The 20,650-nt window shown below is 36.8% G+C and overlaps 1 protein-coding gene across 1 annotated transcript in view; it reads right to left on the bottom strand.

The window, feature by feature from the left end:
• The window catches only part of LOC135226636 (putative male-specific lethal-3 protein-like 2), a 247,616-nt gene that overhangs the window by 7,565 nt on the left and 219,401 nt on the right, over window positions 1-20,650 (bottom strand). The window contains exon 10 of the mRNA XM_064266350.1: window positions 10,526-10,610. Within this exon, the coding sequence (XP_064122420.1) occupies window positions 10,526-10,610 (85 nt within the window). The remainder of the gene's footprint in view (window positions 1-10,525; window positions 10,611-20,650) is intronic.

Raw genomic sequence — 20,650 nt, 5'->3', positions numbered from 1 at the left:
GCTACCAATCCGGTGGTCTGAAGTTCGATTCTTGGCTCTGCCAACGTGGAAGCAGAGGAATTTATTTCCTCGATATAATGTGGTTCGGATCCCACAATAAGCTGTAGGTCCTGTTGCTAAGTGACCAATTGGCTCCTGGCCATGCAAAAATATCTAATTTCCTTCGGGCCAGCCCAAGGAGAGCTGTTAATCAGCTCAGTGGTCTGGTTAAACTAAGATATAATTAACTTATACAAACACATCTACTGTACTACACCGGCTCTAGCTTAAGTGAATATTGACACAACAATAACACAGGACTGGAAGAATAATTTGCAAAAACAAGAAGGGGATGCCTATCTTTCCCTCAGGCATGAAGAAAAACTGTAGGTAAAATGAGCATCATCTCACTGTAAAATGGAAGGACAGAAAAGTTTATGTTGTTGACAACAATACATGCTAGCCTGTTAGCCCCCATAGAGACGTGACCTATGGACAGGGAACCCAGTCATGAAACCTGACATTATTGCCGACTAAGTGCTGGAATGCAGCATGGTAATAAGTCAGATATGCAGATCAGCATATTATAAGCTGAATGTTTATAATGGATGTAAGCACAAAACTGGAAAATCCTGTAAACTCCAAGTTTTTATGAGATTTCTCTATGGGAGAATACATATATGCAACTGCTCAACAATAAGGCAGTCCCCGGGTTACGACGGGGGTTCCGTTCTTGAGACGCGTCGTTAGCCGGAACATCATAAAAAAACTATGTAAACTGCATTCTTATTGCATTTTTCATAAAAAAAACCCTTCAAATATCGATTATTTTGCATTTTTGGTGTCATATTTCATCTGCCAGATGAGCGTTGTAGGCGTCGTAACCCTGGAACATGTGTTGTAACTCTGGAAAAAATGTCTGATGAATATAATTGAGAAGCGCCTTAACCTCGGAACGTCGTAACCCGGGGACTGCCTGTAATGGCCAATTTCAGCCGCAAATATAGGTGGTAGAATAGTGTTGAATGTACGCGGTGATTGTACAGCACTTCAGCAATGATGCCAGAAGCCCTACCTTACACTTTGACTAAACTGATATATAATCACACTTATCTCTTTCTCCCTCCCCTCCAACCTCCTAATCTATTTCCCTCTAATTTCCTTTACTCTACAACTGTTTACCCTCTACATAATTTCAAATATTTTCTCTTGAAACTCCAGCTTTAGTTAATACATCAGCTAGTTCATCCTTTCCTTTTATCCATCTTACCTCCTTTGTTTCCACAGATTATATTGTTTCCCTTATTGCTGCAATATCTATTTTAATCTTTTACAACTTACACCAGTACTAGATTTTATTGCAGTCATTAGTGTTTTACTACCAGTATTAACCAACGCTTCTAATTTTCTACCTTCTACTACCTCTTCCCACAAATGTTTGAAATATATCAATCCTTCTATAACCTCCCCAACACTCAAGAGCTTCTGTTTCAATGGTGGATTTTGCTACTCTCCGGGATTTCCTGGACTTCCATCACAGGGGACTTCTCGTGAAGCATCTGCATAAGCTTCCCCATAAATCTTTTCTTCTTCCAGCTCACATATTGTAACTTCTCAACATTATGCTCTTACTTTTTCTCACAATTTTAATAAGATTCTTCATATCTTGAGTCGTTCCTTCTTTAAAAGCTTTACTTAAGTCACTAACATCATATGAAATTTCTGGCATGGTACGTAGTGATACCCAATTCAACTGTCCTACCACTGATCTATACTCTGTTAACCCTCTTACGCCGAAGCCCTAAAAATCAAAACATCTCCTGTATGCCGGCGCCGGTTTGGAGTGAGCGCGGAACCGGAAAAAATAATTTTTTCAAAAAATCACAGCGCGCTTAGTTTTGAAGATTAAGAGTTCATTTTTGGCTCATTTTTTTTTCATTGCCTGAAGTTTAGTATGCAATCATCAGAAATGAAAAATAATATCATTATCATATGTAAATAATGCGATATATGGTAACGAAAAAAAAAAAATTCATAGATAATTGTATTCAAATCACGCTGTGCAAAAAACGGTCAAAGCTAACGAGTTACTTTTTTTTCATTGTATTGTACACTAAATTGCAATCCTTTTGATATATAATACATAGTAAAACAATAAAAGCAACACCGGAAAAATATTATCACAAAATGATGTACGAATTCGTAATGCACGGACGTAAAAAAATGTTATTTTCAAAAATTCACCGTAATTCTAAATAATGTTCTAGAGACTTCCAATTTGTTTAAAAATTAAGACAAATGATTGAATATTACGATACTGTAAGAGTTTTAGATTAGAATTGCAGATTTCGACCATTTCGGACGAGTTAAATTTGACCGAATGTCGAAATTTTAATATATATATTTTTTTATATGCACATATTTCGAAGATGGAAAAAGCTACAACCTTCAATTATTTTTTATTGTATTCTTCATGAAATTGCGCACATTTTGATATATGAAACTCTATAAAAAGGCTAATATGAAAAGGAGCAAATATTAGGATAATGCGATGTACGTATTTCGGAGACTTGCGGCCGCGAATCGGCGCGCTGAGTGAAGGTAAATATATTTTTCAAAAATTCACCATAAATCACAATATTGTTTTAGAGACTTCAAATTTGTTTCAAAATGAAGAAAAATGACGGAATATTAATAGGCCGTAAGAGTTTTAGCTTACAATTGCGTTTTTCAACTATTTCGGTAGAGTCAAATTTGACCGAACGTGGTTTTTTTCTATTTATCGTGATTTATATGCAAATATTTCGAAAAAAGAGAAAAGCTACAACCTTCAATCATTTTTAGTTGTATTCTACATGAAATTGCGCACATTTTCATATATAAAACTTTATGTAACAGCTAATTTTAAATGGTGCAAACATTTCGACAATCGCACAAAAAAATTCTGATTTTTTCGGAAGAGTTACCGCGCGAACGTAATGTTTTTTTTTTCATAAATTCACCATAAATCGAAATATTGTGCTAGAGACTTCCAAGTCGTTGCAAAATGAAGGTAAATGATTGAGTATTACTAGAATATAAGAGTTTTAGCTTACAATTGCGTTTTTCGACCATTTCGGTAGAGTCAAAGTTGACCGAAAGTTGAAATTTTTGCACTTAACGTTATTTATATGAAAATATTTCAAAACTGATAAAAGCTACAACCATGAGTTGTTTTTTGTTGTATTGTGCATGAAATTGCGCACATTTCCATATATAAAACTTTATGTAACGGCAAATTTAAAAGGGTGCAAACATGAGGAAAATCGCACGAAAAAATTTATCGGAGGAGTTATCGCACGAACGTAAGGAAAAAGTTTTTTCATAAATTCACCATAAATCGAAATATTGTGCTAGAGACATCCAATTTGTTGCAAAATGAAGGCAAATGATTGAATATTACTATAATATAAGAATTTTAGCTTACAATTGCGTTTCTCGACCATTTCTGTACAGTCAAAGTTGACCGAAGGTTGAAATTTTTGCACTTATCGTTATTTATAAGAAAATATTTCAAAATTCATAAAAGCTACAATCATGAGTATTTTTTTGTTGTATTTTACATGAAATTGCGACATTTTCATTTTATATAATACTTCATGTAAAGGATAATTTAAAATGGTGCAAAAATTATGTCAAAGTGACGAAATAATTTCCGAGATGTGTCACTGATACTTTTTAGTGCGATAAGAAAGAAATTCGCGCTTGCGCGCCTGCGTAGCAATTGTAAACAAAACAACGCCTTGATCCGTGAACTCCCAGCATCCCCCAAGGCGCGTGATACAAAAGTTTTCGGCTGGTAGGCCTATAAGTATTTTTTCCGCGAATTTTTTTTTTTTTTTTTTTTTTTTTTTTAAAAAAACTTTTTTGAGCCGACGTATAATACGTCCAATCGGCATACGGGAGACATTTTGACTCGACGTTTAATACGTCCAATCGGCGTAAGAGGGTTAACTCCTTTTGTCCTAACACTCTATTACCTGTAAATCTTCTAGCTTCTGAATTTACATACTGACACTGATTAAGACATAATCTATTCTCCTGGTCTACTATTACTCCTATATACTTAGACCTTTTACTTTCTTGTTCTCCTACTTGCAATTTCCTTTTCAATTTCCCAATGGTTTCCATTAAAAATCCTTCAGTTTCTCCGTAGCAAAAATCATCTACATATGTATACAACTACCATTCAATTAATTTTTTGTCTTTTTTCCAAAAGAATATATTAGGTTCTAGTCTACTTCTCTTGCCTATAAGCTCCTCCCCTTACAATACCAGGCTTTTGCTGCGTCTTTGAACCCATAAAAAGTGGTACACACTACGATAATCCACTAATTGTTAACTTTATTTTACAAGGCATTTAGTATATATATATATATATATATATATATATATATATATATATATATATATATATATATATATATATATATATATATATATACATATATACATACATAACACATACATACATATATATACACACACACACACACACACACACACACACATATATATATATATATATATATATATATATATATATATATATATATATATAGATATATATATATATATATATATATCTATCTATCTATCTATATGTGTGTGTGTATGTGTGTGTGTGTACAGTGGTACCTCGACATACGAAAGCCGCAGCTTACGAAAAATTCAAGTTACGAAAGCAAATACGAAGATTTTTTTGGCTCTAAATACGAAAATAATTCAGGTTACGAAAGGTTGTTGCTGTAAAGTCCCGAGATTCGCCCGGACCACCGATAACAATTTTAAAACTCGTGCCCCGCCAACTGAGTAGACTCGCCACCATCCACCCGCTCTCCCATTGGTTCCTGATGCTAGTCACCGCCATAAGATCCTGTTCTCCTATTGGTCAGCATCTCTCCCATCGTGCTCTACATAAAGGCATCCTTCGCCCACTGCTTCGTACCACCGTTTGTGTACGCACGCGGAATTCGTTCGTTCACATATACGATTTCGTTTATTGACGTAAATTCGTGTTAGTGATTTCATTGTACCACTTTATCGTGTTGTGTGAGAACTTTAGTACATATACTACATAATTTAATTATGTACAGTATACGTAGTCATGGGTCCCAAGAAAGTTGCTGAAGTTCACAGAAAGAAGAGGATGCTTTCTATGGAGACAAAAATGGAGATTATCAAGAAGTATGAAGCTGGCATGCTGTTGAGTGTGATTGCTAAGGAATATGGACAAAATCCATCAACAATAGGCACCCTTCTTAAGCAGAGGGAAGCCATCAAAGCAGCTACACCTTCCAAGGGCGTGACTATTTTGTCCAACAAGAGGAGCAATGTGTACAATGAGTTGGAGAGGCTGCTTCTTGTCTGGATAAAAGACAAAGAAATCGCTGGCAATACGATAACCGAGATGGCAATCTCCCACAAGGCCAGCGCTATTTTCGGCAATTTGATTGCCCAGGCCGAAGACGACGGAGGAGAAGGGACATCGACGCCAACCCCAGACTTCAAGGCTTCTCATGGGTGGTTTGAAAAATTCTGGAAACAGACTGGCATCCATTCAGTGGTGCGGCATGGGGAGGCGGCCAGCTCGGACACGAAAGCAGCCGAAGCCTTTATTAAGACGTTCGACGAGATGACGATCAACGAAGGCTACAGTTCTCAGCAAGTCTTCAACTGTGATGAGACTGGCCTTTTTTGGATCAAAATGCCTTGTCAGATGTACATCACGGAGGAAGAGAAGAAGCTACCCAGGCATAAGCCTATGAAAGACAGGCTTACGCTCGCACTTTGTTCGAATGCCAGTGGGGATTGCAAGACTTCAAGGCTTCTCATGGGTGGTTTGAAAAATTCTGGAAACAGACTGGCATCCATTCAGTGGTGCGGCATGGGAGTCGGCCAGCTTGGACACAAAAGCAGCCGAAGCCTTTATTAAGACGTTCCACGAGATGACGATCAACGAAGGTTACAGTTCTCAGTAAGTCTTCAACTGTGATGAGACTGGCCTTTTTTGGATCAAAATGCCTCGTTGGATGTACATCACGGAGGAAGAGAAGAAGCTACCCGGGCATAAGCCTATGAAAGACTGGCTTACGCTCGCACTTTGTTCGAACGCCAGTGGGGATTGTAAGGTGAAGCCCCTACTTGTGTACCATTCGGAGACTCCTCGAGCTTTCAAGGCCCACAAAGTGCTTAAGGAGAAGCTTCCATTGATGTGGAGGGCTAATGCGAAAGCCTGGGTAACGACTTTTGTTCACAGAGTGGGTAAATCTGTGTTTCGGCCCGACAGTGAAGAAATTCTTGGAAGAGAAGCACCGCCCTCTGAAATGTCTGCTGTTGTTGGACAATGCCCCTGCTCACCCTCCTGGCCTTAAGGAAGATATCCTAGCGGAGTATTCTTTCATTAAGGTTCTTTATCTTCCGCCTAACACCACCCCTCTCCTCCACCCCATGGACCAGCAAGTGATATCGAACTTCAAGAAGCTGTATACGAAACATCTTTTCAAGAGATGTTTCGACATCACCGATACCACAAACCTCACCTTGCGTGAATTTTGGGAGGAGCATTTCGATATCGTAATATGCATCCGACTCATCGATCAAGCTTGGCAGGAGGTTTCGAGGAAAACCTTGAATTCTTCGTGGAGGAAACTCTGGCCTGATGTTGTATCCACCCGAGACTTCGAAGGATTTGACATGGACGAAGCTGGTGCAGATTCAGAAACAGTTGACGATCCTGAAACTGTTTCGCAACCAGATCTTGATGAGGTCGTTGCACTTGGCAAGTCCATGGGGCTGGTTGTCGACGAAGACGAAATCAATGACCTTCTCGAGGAGCACCAAGAGGAGCTTACGACAGATGACCTGAAGGAGTTGGAGGCCATGCAACATAACGTCGTTCAAGAAGAGTTCTCTAGCAGCGGCGAAGAGGAGGAGGACGACCCTATGACAACGGCAGAAATTAAGGATGCTCTAGCTGCTTTTCATAAGGTGCAATCATTTGTAGAAAAGGCACACCCCGAAAAGGCTTACATAGGTCGTATGCTTGTGCAGTTCGATGACGTTTGCCTGAGTCATTACAGGAACATTGTGAAAAGTAGGCAGAAGCAATCTTCCTTGGATAGTTATTTTTTAAAGGGGCCTTTAGTAGGAGTAAGCAAATAGGAAGATCGAAGTGATACTATGAAAAAACAGAAAGTTGAAAGTGGTGAAGAAATTGAAATTTGTAAAAAAAAAAAATAAATAAATAAATAAAAAGTATAAAAAAGTAAAATAAAATGTGGAAAAAAATTTAATTTTAAATTTTTTGTAAAGTTAAGTGTTAAGGTTTTGTGCCATTTGTTAATGTGTTTTGTAAAGTTAAGTGTACATACAAGTTTTCTGCCATTTGTCCTCCTCTGTTGCCACTTTCGTGGTCCAAATTGTTGTATTTCATTGTTTATTGGTCAATTTAGCTTATGAAATTTACTGGGGTGTTTTTGTAGGGCTTGGAACGAATTAGGCAATTTACACGTAAAATGCGTTTCAAGATACGAAAAGCTCAGGTTACAAAGGCCGCCTCAGAACGGATTAATTTCATATCCTGAGGTACCACTGTACGTATATATACAGTAGTACCTCTAGATACGAAATTAATCCGTTCCGAGGCGCCTTTCGTATCATGAGTTTTTCGTATCTTGGACCACATTTTACATGTAAAATGGCTAATCCGTCCCAAGCCCTCCAAAAACACCCCAGTAAATTTCATAATAAAGCTAAATTGACCTATAAACAATGAAATACTACGACAATTTGGACCATTCAATACCTAAATTAAGAATAAAAATGCAAAACCTGTAAATAAAGTGTATATTAGTGTACAAGAAATATTATTACTGTAACGTAAAATGTGGAAGCTTACCTTTCCAGTGAGGATCTCCGAAAGTGGCGGCAGAGGTGGAGGAGGACAAACGGCAGATACGTACACTTAACTTTACGAAACACATAAAAAAAAAAATGTCAGAAAAACAAACTAAACTTTACAAAACACATTAACAAAACTGTAACACTTAACTTTACAAAAAACTTAAAATAAAATTTATTTTGTCTTTTTTTGATTTGTACATTTCTTTTTACTTTTTTATACTTTACGTAATTTCAATTTCTTCACCACCGAATGGATGCCAGTCCGTTTACGGTATTTTCGAACCACCCATGAGAAACCTTGAACTCTGGGGTTGCCGTTCATGTCCCCTCTCTGCCGTCGTCTTCGGCTTGGGCAATCAAATCGATGGATAACAGCAACATCCATTTGCTTGTATTTTAACCATCGTACGATAGTAAACAATTACCGTAGTTACATTATGAACGACGCTATATAGAATATAACTGACATATTTTTATGTAAGCTTGTACTACGATGAAAGTGAAAATAGCGAACGGAATCAAGTCTTTTTTTTTACGCAATAATCATGCTCCCAACACAATATGTTAACGAAAAAATTATTTAGTTCACGACGAGACTTATTCAAGTCATATTTTGACATAAAAATTTGTCATTTAACAAAATATGACCTTGTCTTATATGAGTAAAGTATCTTGATATTTGTTTATGCTAACTAGAAGCAAGAAAATTTGCAGAGAATTGAGGTAAATATGGAGAAATAAACTCGTATTCACCATCAGCTGATTTCCAAACCAAACCTTGACATCTATGTTATTATTTTATAAATATAATATAATATGAGAATACATACAATATTATTGGATACAGTGAAATAATGCATAACTTTTTAAAAGTTTCGTGGAACAGATGCATATTCGTTATGTTTGTAATTATACGTAGCCATCAACAGCCAGAAATCGCTTCCCTGAAGTTTTCAGCTCTTCCTCTCCAGCTATGGCAATGACTAATAGGCCTTCAGATCTCTTGAAAAAGCTGGTATTTGTATGGGCACTTTCAGATAGTCTCTCAGTTCCAGCTGAACATAGTGTGGTTTGCGTCTACTCATACTATCAAAATTTACCATACTAGCACCCCAGGAGGTTCTTGTCAATTCCATTGGGTGACAAAATGCTAAAAGCACACTAGTGGGAGTTTCCATTGTCACCAGCTCCATAAATGTTATTATTAATGGCTGCCTCAAGAGTGGGATAAGATGCCCACATGCTAGATGTGCAGGCATCAGGCAGGTGGCTCTTGTCAGAGATGAGCCTGCACATCAATCTACAGGAATTCACATTGGTCTTTATGGCCTTTGAAGCCTTCACTTGCCACCTAGACATTAAAGTGGACAATTCAATCATGGAACCTTACCTAAGAAATAAAAGAGGAGTTCCAATGCAGCCTGTAGTAGCAGCAGGCTAAGTATTACTGGTCCCTGTAGAAGGTGGGGAACGGTTGTAATAGCCCTATGTTACCCATCTTCATTATCTGCATTCCTTTAACTTTGAAAAGTGCTTGCATCCTTGCTAATGAAGTTTTCAAACTTTTGGGTATTTGTTGTATTCAACTTTCACTCCAAAGGCTTGCATGGTTATACAGGAAGTCCCCGGTTTACAACGGGTTCTGCTTACGACGTTCCAAGGTTACAATGCTTTCAATTATATTCATCAGAAATTATTTCCAAGTTTACGGTGTATGTTCCAGGGTTACGTCAGTTATGACGCCAATCTGACGGAAAAAATATAACTCGAAAAATGCAAAATAATAAATTTTTGAAAGCTTTTTCATTAAAAATGCAATAAAAATGCAGTTTACATAGTTTTTAATACATCCAAAGCATTAAAAATAAGGTTCTTTTGGGATTTTTGACGATTTTCCGGCTTACGACGCGTCTCAAGAACGGAACCCCCGTCGTAAGCTGGGGACTGCCCGTATGTGCCCTGGCTGTAATTATTCTCTGGGGCAGCAAGAAACCAGCCCATCAGCTATTCAGGCTAAGGTAAAATAATGGGTCTGTGACAAAAAAAATACAATTTTCAAAACAATTACTTTTCAATATAAACCCATTATTTTATAGGAACTGCCAGCCTCCCAAGCTCTTATTCATTGTACCTGATGCCAACAACACAAAGAAAGACCGAGTCTGCCATAAAAAATGCCATGGTACCACGGGATCAGTCTTCCTCTCCTGGGGGGTTCTTGGAGTATTGCAAGGATGTGCAATAAAGCTACTATTAAGCATATTTTTTCTTAAAATATTTCTGCCCTGCATTCCCTTCCCTCCACATCTTTAGGCTTCAAGATCAGCCATTATCTTCTCCCTCTGTATAGAGAATATGTAGGCTGAGGACCATGGTAAAACATCTACACTTATGAAATAAATTATAATACGTAATAGAACGCAGAATTTAGGCCAAAGACCAAGCACTGGGACCTATGATGTCATTCAGCACTGATTATTGCCTACTTGCCTAAGTTGTCTAATGCCAAATCACTAATGTTATACCAAAAAGTAAACCTACATAATTTCAAAATGAAAATAAAAATTTTAGGCAAATTTTGAACCCAGATATGAGTACTTACTCCAGAAAAAGTTCCATATGCTTCAGTATGATCTTTTTCTTGATTTCTGGTAAGTTCATTCGATATAAAATCTCGGGCAGTTTCACTGAAAATGGAAAACATATGAATCAGAAAAAATTAATAATGTAATAAAGTACTATTATCCTAATTAATCACTAAATCAGATTTTTTAAAGGACTGGGAAAGCTAAAATTGCCTTTGCAGCTCATTACAGTATACAAGAAAGGACAAAAGCCTGCAATATACCTTTTTCATTTATGAATTCCTCCTGCATTACAGCTACATATAAAATTTCCTACTACAACACAGTTTTGTCATTTAAGTTTCCTGCATTAACCCTTAAACGCATAAGGGGTATAATAAAAATCGTCTCCCGTATGCCGAGGGGGTCTTGGAGTGAGTGCCGAAGCGAAATTTTTTTTTTTTCTTTTAAAAAAATCACAGCGCGCTTAGTTTTCAAGATTAAGAGTTCATTTTTGGCTCCTTTTTTTGTCATTGCCTGAAGTTTAGTATGCAACTATCAGAAATGAAAAATAATATCATTATCATATATAAATAATGCAATATATGATACCGCGAAAACAAAATTTCATATATAGTAATTGTATTCAAATCGCGCTGTGAGCAAAACGGTTTTTAAAGCTAACGAGTTACTATTTTTTTAGTTGTTTTGTACACTAAATTGCAATAATTTTGGTATATAACACATTGTAAAACGATCAAAGCAACACAGAGAAAATATGATCACAAAATTATGCATGAATTTGTAACGCGTGGACGTAAAAAAATGCTTTTTTTCAAAAATTCACCAAAAATCTAAATATTGTTCTAGAGACTTCCAATTTGTTTCAAAATGAAGATAAATGATTGAATATTACTATACTGTAAGAGTTTTAGCTTACAATTGCAGTTTTCAACCATTTCGGATGAGTTAAAGTTGACCGAACGTCAATTTTTTTAAATATATTTTTTATATGCAAAATATTTCGAAAATGAGAAAAGCTACAACCAAAAAACGTGGAGGGAAGGAGTTTTGTTTAAAAATTCACCAAAAATCTAAATATTTTGCTAGAGACTTCAAATTTGTTTCAAAATGAAGATAAATGACTGAATGTTACTAGACTGTAAGAGATTTAGCTTACAATTGCATTTTTTGACCATTTCGGTAGAGTCAAAGTTGACCGAACGTGGTTTTTTTTTCTATTTATCGTGATTTATATGCAAATATTTCAAAAATGAGAAAAGCTACAACCCTCAATTTTTATTCTTGTATTCTACATGAAATTGCGCACATTTTCATATATAAAACTTTATGTAATGGCTAATTTAAAATGGTGCAAACATCACGACAATCGCACGTATGATTTTTCGGAAGAGTTACCGCGCGGACATAAGGAAAATGTTTTTTTTTTTTTTCATAAATTCACCATAAATCGAAATATTGTGCTAGAGACTTCCAATTTGTTGCAAAATGAAGGTAAATGATTGAATATTACTAGAATATTAGAGTTTTAGCACACAATTGCGTTTTTCGACCATTTCGGTAGAGTCAAAGTTGACCGAAGGTTTGGCACTTATCGTTATTTATATGAAAATATTTCAAAACTGATAAAAGCTACAACCATGGGTTGTTTTTAGTTGTATTGTGCATGAAATTGCACACATATCCATATATAAAACTTTATGTAATGGCTAATTTAAAATGGTGCAAACATTACGACAATCGCACGTATGATTTTTTCGGAGGAGTTACTGCGCGGACAGTGGCGGACTGGGTCTAAAAATTGTGGTTGCCAGGTGGCAAAAGAGGGCCCATTCCAACCCTCAGCCACAATACTATAAGAGTTTACATTGCAAATGCATAAAATATTTGAAAATGCATAAGTGGAAACACAGAAGACAATTTATTGGAAAGTTATTTTTCAATAAGAAGTGTAAATATCCTAAATATATGACTAATAGTGTAAAGTAATACCATAATATAGATACACAATTGCTTAGTTGAATTTCTAATCTGTATAATGACATGGGGAGTAGTGCTATTCTGAAATGTTTGCTAACTGAAAATGTAATCCAATAAACCTGTAAAGAAAATAAAATATCTTCAATGAAATATTAAGAACCTACATATAGCCTGAATTCTATATAAGTCTTCTACTAACAAAGAAGTTTTCTTTCAAATGATTTAAGCATATACGTATAGCATTCATCACTAATCATATGTCAGATTTCATCAACTCCCCCTATTTAGTCTAGCCCATCAAAGGCTAGATTTATATGGTTCTGATTACTTACTTTCATAATTTTTCACGAGACCCTTGTGAAATGCACAAATAAACGTATACTTTCAATACAGAAGTATAACATACACATACCAATTTATTTAGAATTTTGAAATGATATTTGGATATATCTAAGCATACTTAAAGCACTGCACAAATTGCATATAGACAGCTAAAAACTGCAAAAATCTAATTACACGCAGCTCGCTATATTAGCAGCAATCGCTCATGTTCACTGGAGGATTGCGCGTATCGGTTAATAATTACCTTAATGTCCAGTTCATCTATCATTTCCTTATCAATGGATAGTAACATGTAAGATTCCAAGTTTTCCTCTGCCATCTAATTTCTTAACCTTATCTTTCTAATCAGGGTTGAAAATGCCATATCACACTGTAGCTGGGTAACAGTGTGTGCCAATCGTCGTTTTATATAGTTCATAAAGGTTGGTTATCTTTTGTTTGGTCATGAAGTCTGCTGGAAGCTAGAATTTTCAGTATACAAGATGGTCAAATAGTGCATATTTTACATTTGGTGCAACTACTGCCTGCATTTTCACCAACATTAAATAATAACTTTAAAACATCAAAGTTTGAAGCAAAAGAAAACTGTTCCAATTCACTCGATCTTTGATGATTTGTGTGAACAACTTGATAATTCCTCTCAATGCTTCATCCAGTGGCAGATTTACTGTGGGGGTGCATGGTCACGTGCCCCTCCCCACACAGATATGAATAATAGAGAATTGTTTTCTCTCAGTAAATCGTTATTAGTAGCAAACATTTGCTTAGTCAATGATTATTCAACAACACAGCAATAACTACTACTGCTGTGTGTAAATATATATGTGCGTGAGCATACATAATGTAAATATTGATATATATAGACCTTACAACTTTTATATATAGATATATATATATATATATATATATATATATATATATATATATATATATATATATATATATATATATATATATATATATATATACACAGGCGGTCCCCGGCTTACGACGGTTCCGGCTTACGACGTTCCGAGGTTACGACGCTTTTTCTTAAATATTCAATGGAAAATCCGTCCTGGGTTACGACGCTTGTTCCGAGGTTACGACGCTGACGCTTCCGACGCTCCGAGTTAACGACGCTTTTAAAAAACGCATGCTATGATAAAAATCCTTTATAGTTTAGCACAGTATATAATAAAAATATGTTTTTGGTTACATTACAACAAAAATTTTGAGGTTATGATGATTTTCGACACTTTTTTTTTCGTATTTTTTGAATTTTTTTAGTGACGCCGCATATGCGGAACTAGTTTGCGGGCGAATGAATACACTAGCTTGGGATGCGCAGTTTAAAACAGTCCAAAAGCGCAAATAATGAAAAAATCATTGCTTGTTTCCAGTACATAATTAAAAAAAACTAAGTTTCTGGTTAGATTACAACGCAAATTCCAAGGTTACGACGTTTTGTTATGCTTTTTAACGATACCTCATATGCAGAACTAGTTTTTGAGCGGAGGCGCATAAATTAATTAACGCTATTAAACTATATGGTAAATTGACCGAACAACGACCTCGAACAGTCGAGGACGCTAAGTGTAACAATACCAAAGGACACCACTTGAATCGCGTGCCTGTCTGAAGTTCAGTCGGTTGTGTGCTAATACGTTGCTGATTTTCCTTGCCATTTTCGCAAATTTACAATGGCTCCTAAACGCCAAAGTACTTCCACCGATGATAGTTCATCCAAGAAGAGGAAGGTCATCACGACGGAGGTAAAATATGACGTGGTGAAGCGTTCGGAGAAGGGAGAAACTAACACCGAAATAGGCCGTTCTTTAGGCTTGAGCAGGACCACGGTGGTAACCATTGTGAAGGACAAGGAACGTATTCTGAAGCACGTTAAGGATGCTGCACCGATGAAGTCAACGGTGATAAACGAGAAGCAACGTAGCCAGAGCATTGTAGAAATGGAGAAGCTCCTGATGATCTGGCTGGAGGACCAGAACCAGCGACGTGTTCCCGTGAGCTTAAGTGTGATCCAGGAGAAGGCTAGAGCGCTGCATGAGGCAGTAGTGAAAAAGTTTGGAGAAGGCAGTGCTGGTGGTGAATTTACCGCGAGTAGAGGTTGGTTTAACCGTTTTAAGGCTCGTGCAAATTTGCATAATTTGAAGCTGCAAGGTGAAGCTGCTAGTGCTGATAGCGAAGCAGCAGGTAGTTTTCCTGGTGGTTTGGCAGAGATAATTAAGGATGGTGGCTACACGGCTGACCAAGTCTTTAATGTGGAGGAGACTGATTTAATGAGGATGAGACTGGATTATTTTGGAAAAGAATGCCAAATCGAACGTACCTTTCCAAGGAGGAGAAGTTAGCACCTGGCCATAAAGCTGGAAAGGAGCAACTGACTTTGCTGTTTGGGGCCAATGCAAGTGGCGATTTGAAACTGAAGCCCTTGCTGGTGTATTTGGCCGAGAATCCCAGGGCATTCAAGGGCATTTTCAAGAGTCAACTCCCTGTGATTTGGAAATCAAATAAGAAGGCTTGGGTTACCTTGATGGTCTTCGAAGATTGGTTCAATGACCATTTCGTGCCAGCAGTGGAACAGTATTTGACTTCGAAGGGTCTGCCTTTTAAGGCCCTCTTAGTCCTGGACAATGCCCCTGGTCACCCTTCAAATTTGAGCGACATGCACCCTAATGTGAAGGTGGTGTACCTCCCACCCAATACCACATCGCTGATACAGCCAATGGACCAGGGAGTAATAGCTAATTTCAAGGCTTACTACCTTAGAAGGACCATACGTTTTGCTTTGAGGGCCATAGAAGCTAACAAGGAGTTGACACTGAAGCAATTCTGGAAGGGCTACAACATTGCTGATGCAGTGAAAAATATTGCAAGTGCTTGGGACAAGGTGAAGACGACCACTTTAAATGGGGCCTGGAAGAAACTGTGTCCACAGTTTGTGCACAGTTTTGAAGGCTTTGACCAGGCAGAAGACGTCGAGACTGTGACGAGGAAGATTGTAGGGCTAAGCAAGAGGCTGAAACTAGATCTTGAACCTGATGATGTAACAGAGCTGCTGGCATCCCATGGAGAGGAATTGTCTGCAGAGGACTTACTTGAACTTGAACAGCAAATGATTGAGGAAGAGGAGGCGGCACCAGAGCCAAAAGCCAGGTCATTAACTGTGAAAAGCTTGTCAGAGGGTTTTACTCATCTGGAGAGAGCCTTGGCTTCTTTTGAGGCAGAAGACCCTAACGTTGCCAGGTTTGACAAAATAAAACGTGGAATGTTGGACTTGGTAACTTTCTACAAGGAGACCCTGAAGGAGAAGCAGACGAAGAGAAGTGTGCAGTCCAGGCTTGACACTTTCTTTCACAAGTCTCCAGTACCACCACCTCCCACTCCTAGTCCTGGTAAGGAATTCTGAACTGTTTTACTAATTTATGTGTTTACATAGTGTACATATAAAATGTGTTAATTTTTTAATGTAACAACTAAATGTAAGAGTAAATTGTAACTTCATTAATTTTCATAATTTGTAATTTTATTGCAGAAGTGGTGACAGTTCCAGATCCCCCTGTACTGCCTGTGACAGTTCCAGATCCCCCTGTACTACCTGTGACAGTTCAAGATCTCCCTGTACTACCTGTGACAGTTCCAGATCCCCCTGTACCTGGACCCTCTGTAGCAGCCCGTCCACCTGTACGTGTACAATCAGGTAAGCAATTTCATTTTTCTCATTTTCATGTTGGAAATTGTTTACACCCTACATACATACGTACACTAACTTACATAGTAGTACAATGTGTTTGATGTTGCATAACCTTATTATTATTTTTTTTTTCATTTCAGACCCCTTTGATAGTGACAGCGACCCAGATGACCCTGAGCCTTTCCATGGTTTTGATGGCTCGCCCTATTCATCAGGTAAGGAATCCTTAACAAATTTGTATAAAATGTTTTATAAATTGCTAATAGAAATTTTATTAAAAGTATACATATGCTACAGTTACATCCACCTTATATTTATGTACCCTATCATTCTTTCCAGATCTAGATGTTCCCTCATCAGTTGATACGAGTAGTATCACCTCTCCAGAGCCCAAATCAGTTGATACAAGTAGTATCACCTCTCCCATTCCTTCAGGTAAAAGAATTCTTCATTTTTTATATTGTACATACGTATTACACACTACATATGTCAAACAGTAATAACATGTGCAGTAGTTACAGTAGTAACTCTATCATTTTATATATTTTTTTATCATTCCAGACTTCCAAGCACCTGCCCATCCCACTCCATAGCCCAGCCACCCACTCATCTACCATATGCCCATCCCAGTAAGCAAGCCAACCACTAGAATTTGGTAAGGACATTTTTTTTATTAATGTTTTATTATTACATATGTAATAGCCATGTTATGTATGTAACATACATACTATAATCATATGTATTACATTATCATTCCAGACTGGCATGCACCTGTGACTTACATAAACCAGACCTCTACATAGCCTACATGTCTTCATTTTGCTGAAGGTAAGAAATTCTCAGTTGTGTTTAATGTTTGCATACGTACAATAAATTTTGTACACCTAAGTGGTTACATACTGTCCTTTATTATTAATTCTTCATTCCAGACTGCCCATCATTCTAGCCTGTTATCTGTGATAAAGCACACTGAAGTTAAGTTTGGAATGCATCCTTATCATGAATGCTCTACACCTCCACCTCCATCTCCCACAACCTAGGTAACAGCTTTGAGACTCACTAAAAGTTGGTAAGTTATGTAAGGAATTTCTAAATTAAGTTTTATACTACATGTTATATGTGATATTAAACCACTGTATGGTGCATATTACTGTATGTAACTTACTATGCATAGAGTACTTACTGACATAATTATTTTTTGTACATTCCAGAACCCCCTGAATGATGTAGGCTATGGGGCCACACAAGACTTTGTGCATCCAGGGTTACATAGCACGACAAATTTAAACTAAAAGTAAGGAATTAATTCACATACATTAACTTTTTTACTCTTGATATAACTCAAAATAAGGAATTATAAACTAAAAGTAAGGAATTAATTAACATACATTAACTCTTTTACTCTTGATATCTATAATTTACATATTGCATTCAGGACTTTGTGTAGTATTTTGTACTAATTGTGTTATACTTTTACCTTCCAGAGCTACCAGACTGGGATTTTAGTGTACTCCAGGATGTACTACCAAAGGATTAGTACAGTGTAATAGTGTATAGTGTATAATCTAACCTAAGGATTAAGTGTATTAGTGTACATATATTAAACTTAACTAAGGACTTGGTAATACTTCAAGATTGTGCTTTATAGTGTCACAAGAGTATAATAAAGAATATATACCTTCAAGAACCATCCTTTGGCATTGAAATAACCACACTACACATCATGCAATACTTGCATGTCACACAGGTAAGGTCTCTTTAACTTTTTCTTAGTTTAAGGCATATTTCCAAGTGTCGTTCCAGCTTACGACGATTTTCGGCTTACAACGCGCCTCAAGAACGGAACCCCTGTCGTAACCCGGGGACTGCCTGTATATATATAATCATAATTGCCCCCTCCATGAAAGATTTCTAGATCCGCCAGTGGCTTCATCTTCAAGACCTTTCTCACCAATTGTTTTAAACTTTATGAGTCCAGGCAAGATAAAACTTCATATATAATCTTACATTCTCAATAGGAAAAGAAGAGCGTAGGTTAAAAGACCACATTTTATTTGCAATGCGTTTCGTTGTTTCTTCAAACATTTTCAAGCCTAAAAGAGACATTACAGTATTTTGATAGTAGTTTCAAGATTATGTAATTATTGGCTGACAAAGCTGAGTAAAAGTAGCAACAATAAGATAATGGTTAAAATCTTTAGAATAAATTGCACCAGCATACTAACAAAATAATATATATAAGATCTTTAAAATAAATGGCATTTCTCCTCGTACTGGTTGCTTGCTGGCCAAGCCAACCAGATCACCGATGTTACAGCACATAGAGGAATGTAATACAGGTAGAAGATTGGAAAATTTTAGTGTGCTTGGTACTTTCAGAGAAGAGTCATTATTGAGAATCTCTGAGTCGATAGAAATATTTTTCAGGAAACCAGATCTTAACCTTGACCATTCATCTTATCCCTTGCTTTTAATATAAATCATTCAGTCATTCATTTATAGTGTAAGCTTTCTATCTCTGTCTTTCCCACCATTCTATTTTTAGTATAAGGTTGTAAATTATTTTAAAGATCTTATATATTTTATTTTTTTAGTATGCTGATGCAATTTATTTTAAAGATTTTAACCATTATCTTATTGTTGCTACTTTTACTCAGCTTTGTCAGCCAATAATTACATAATCTTGTAACTACTATCATAATACTGTAATGTCTCTTTTAGGCTTGAAAATTTTGTTATGAAGAAAACGAAACGCGTCGCAAATAAAATGTGGTGTCTTCGACCTACGCTCTTCTTTTCCTACTGAGATTGAGATTTCCAAAACATCTGTCTACTTTCACTGTAATCTCACATTTAAAAAGGAATTGGTTCAGTAATGAAATTTTCCATGGTCTTTTGTGCAAGGGGGCCCACTTGCCATCGGGCAAGCTGGCAACCTGGCCAGTCCGCCACTGTGCGCGGACGTAAGGAAAAAGTTTTTTTCATAAATTCACCATAAACCGAAATATTGTGCTAGAGACTTCCAATTTGTTGCAAAATGAAGGTAAATGATTGAAAATTGCTAAAATATAAGAGTTTTAGCTTACAATTGCGTTTTTCGACCATTTTGGTAGAGTCAAAGTTGACCAAAGGTTGAAATTTTGGCACTTATCATTATTTATATGAAAATATTTCAAAACTGATAAAAGCTACAATCATGAGTATTTTTTAGTTGTATTCTACATGAAATTGCACACATTTTCATATATAATACTCCATGTAACGGCTAATTTAAAATGGTGCAAAAATTGTGCCAAAGTTACGAAATAATTTCTGAGATGTGTCACTGATACTTTTTAGTGCAATAAGAAAGAAATTTGCGCTTGTGCGCCTGCGTAACGATTGTAAACAAAACAACACCTTGATCCGTGAGCTCCCAGCATCCCCCAAGGCGCGTAATTCAAAAGTTTTTGGCTGGTAGGCCTATAAGTATTTTTCCGCGAATTTTTAAAAAACTTTTCTATGTCGACATAAATTACATCCGGTCGGCACCCGACAGACAATTTATCTTGACGTAAAATATGTCCAATAGGCGTTTAAGGGTTAATGAAAATCAACTACTGAACTTGTCAAAAAGTATCTGTTCCACCCCAAATGTGTTAGTTTAAAAGAAGAAATCTTCAAGTTCCACTAATGGCACATTTGCCTTGCTTTTACAGGTTCACTAACAGCAAACTGAATAAATCATTGTGCCTGTGGTTTTGTTCCAAGTTAAGTCTTCTAAGAGAAAAACATTTGCCTATGCTCTTTCTATTCAATTATTTCTTCAACTATTCCTTTATATCATCAACCTTGTGGTATAAGCTCATCTGTGCATAGTGGTATTTTCAAAAGTGAAGTTCAAATTCTTAATGTTTAATAATTTGCGAGTCAAATGATGACTGTGAGGAGTCGAAAATGCATGAATGCAAGAGGCGCGAGATCTCTTGAGGGGTGGAGGCAACGCATCATCAACAGGAAAGCGCCTCTTTAGAAGTTGAAAGGCCGTAGAATTACGCCACTTGAGTCAGCAACTCAGGATCGACAGAGAAAGTGACTGCCTGTGGGCAAACCCTACCAGTCTCCCTTAGACATCCAGTATGTATTC

Source organism: Macrobrachium nipponense, chromosome 15, assembly GCF_015104395.2.
Source record: "Macrobrachium nipponense isolate FS-2020 chromosome 15, ASM1510439v2, whole genome shotgun sequence".
In the NCBI taxonomy this organism is placed as follows: Eukaryota; Metazoa; Arthropoda; class Malacostraca; order Decapoda; family Palaemonidae; genus Macrobrachium; species Macrobrachium nipponense.
This window is presented reverse-complemented; position numbering and strand designations above follow the sequence as displayed.